This window comes from Papilio polytes, unplaced genomic scaffold (genome assembly GCF_000836215.1).
Source record: "Papilio polytes unplaced genomic scaffold, Ppol_1.0 DF823731.1, whole genome shotgun sequence".
In the NCBI taxonomy this organism is placed as follows: domain Eukaryota; kingdom Metazoa; phylum Arthropoda; class Insecta; order Lepidoptera; family Papilionidae; genus Papilio; species Papilio polytes.
In genome coordinates, this window is record NW_013525473.1 from 1,161,751 (window position 1) to 1,163,295 (window position 1,545).

The 1,545-nt window shown below is 39.1% G+C and overlaps 1 protein-coding gene across 1 annotated transcript in view; it reads left to right on the forward strand.

The window, feature by feature from the left end:
• The window catches only part of LOC106103456 (zinc finger SWIM domain-containing protein 8-like), a 17,253-nt gene that overhangs the window by 8,220 nt on the left and 7,488 nt on the right, over positions 1-1,545 (forward strand). Inside the window, exons 12-15 of the mRNA XM_013283235.1 lie at positions 6-106; positions 302-519; positions 938-1,031; positions 1,447-1,541. Coding sequence (XP_013138689.1) covers positions 6-106; positions 302-519; positions 938-1,031; positions 1,447-1,541 — 508 coding nt within the window. The remainder of the gene's footprint in view (positions 1-5; positions 107-301; positions 520-937; positions 1,032-1,446; positions 1,542-1,545) is intronic.

Sequence of the window (1,545 nt, forward strand, 5' to 3'; positions counted from 1 at the left end):
CCGTGCGAAGAAGCGTCACCTGCCGCCGCCCCGGCTGTGCGCCGCCTCGCACCGCCTCACCAACCTCGCCTCCATCACGCTCGCTAAATGCGACTTCCTCTGCACAGTATGTACACATCTATACTAATATTTATGTTTAAACTGTTAGAACTGAGCGTCTGTAGAGGTCTTAAAAAGATGAAAAGAGTAAACAAAGAAATAATACAGAATAGAGAAACGAAAAGAGATTTCAAACATTTATTAGACGAAGTAAAAATTTCTGATGGTAACTTTTTAATAATTATATTTGGCTTATCTGCAGGTATTAAGTGAATTCAGCGAGCATCATGAACTAGCGTTCCGCGTGGGTCTGTACGCGCTGGAGATGTCGCGGCCGCCCGCCAGCACCAAGTCGTTGGAAGTGAAGCTGAGCAACCAGGAGACGGAGCTGGTGGCGTTGCTGAGGAAGCTGCCCATCGGCAAACCGCAGCTCGCCCTCGCGCGGGAGAAGGCTGAACAACTGAGAGATGGCGTTTTAAGGTTTTATTCACTTTATTTCATTACTAGCTGTTCCTTTGTGACTTAATCCGCATAAAATTATGAACATTTTATTTTATGGTTTACATGTTTTAAATTATCAATTGCAAATGTCAAAATGACATGACATGATGACAAACCATGGCAACCTTGCTTCCTTAATGTTGGCAGATTATAATTTATGGTCACTTTCCCCCATGAAGGTGTTTTTAATTTATTTATCCGCCAAGTTTAAAAACGTAAAAATATATAGCCAAAAGCGTGTCGTAAGTGTAGGGCTTTTTATTAAAGAAAGAATTATTAAAAAATATGCTGTGATTGCTGACATCTCACGTAACAAAGTAGTTTACGCTTTATTATATTAGTATAAATTGCAAAAATATAAATAGAGATAGTATGTTAATAGTGTTCTTTATTTCAGAAACCGTGGTACATTACTGCCCATCGCACTGGCCTCTTTCTTGTTCGAAGCTTTGGTAGCGTCTGTAAATGATAAAGAAATAAAACATACAGTGGTAAGTATTGTTCTAAAAAAGTTACCTGTCTAAATTTTAGTCTTATGTAACAGTGTATGTTGGATATTTAAGGGTATGTAGACTAGTGAGTCTAATGGAAAGTACGAGAAATTGGGTGAATAAACTCAAGTTTGCTATGGTTTTTGACATTGTACATTAAGTATTATGTATAATATGTAGTTCCGCGAGACTTCGTTCGCATGGAAAAAATAGTCTAAAATGTAGCCTTTGTTACTCAGTGATAATTTAGCTTTTAGACTTTATGGTGAAAGACTTTTTGAAGTCTTCCCAGTGCTTTTGGAGTTATTTCAATACATACAAAAGTACAAAACTTTCATATTACTAGTAATGGTTAGCTTTAATACTAATTTCTATCAGTGTGGCTTCCTTGTACAAACATGGTAAATTGTTTAAGGAACGTTTGCCGTCGGACGAAATATTGGGTTTCGAGGCGGCCGTGGCTGCTTTGGGGCTGAAGGCGAACGTGTCGGAGGCGGAGCACCCCCTGCTGTGC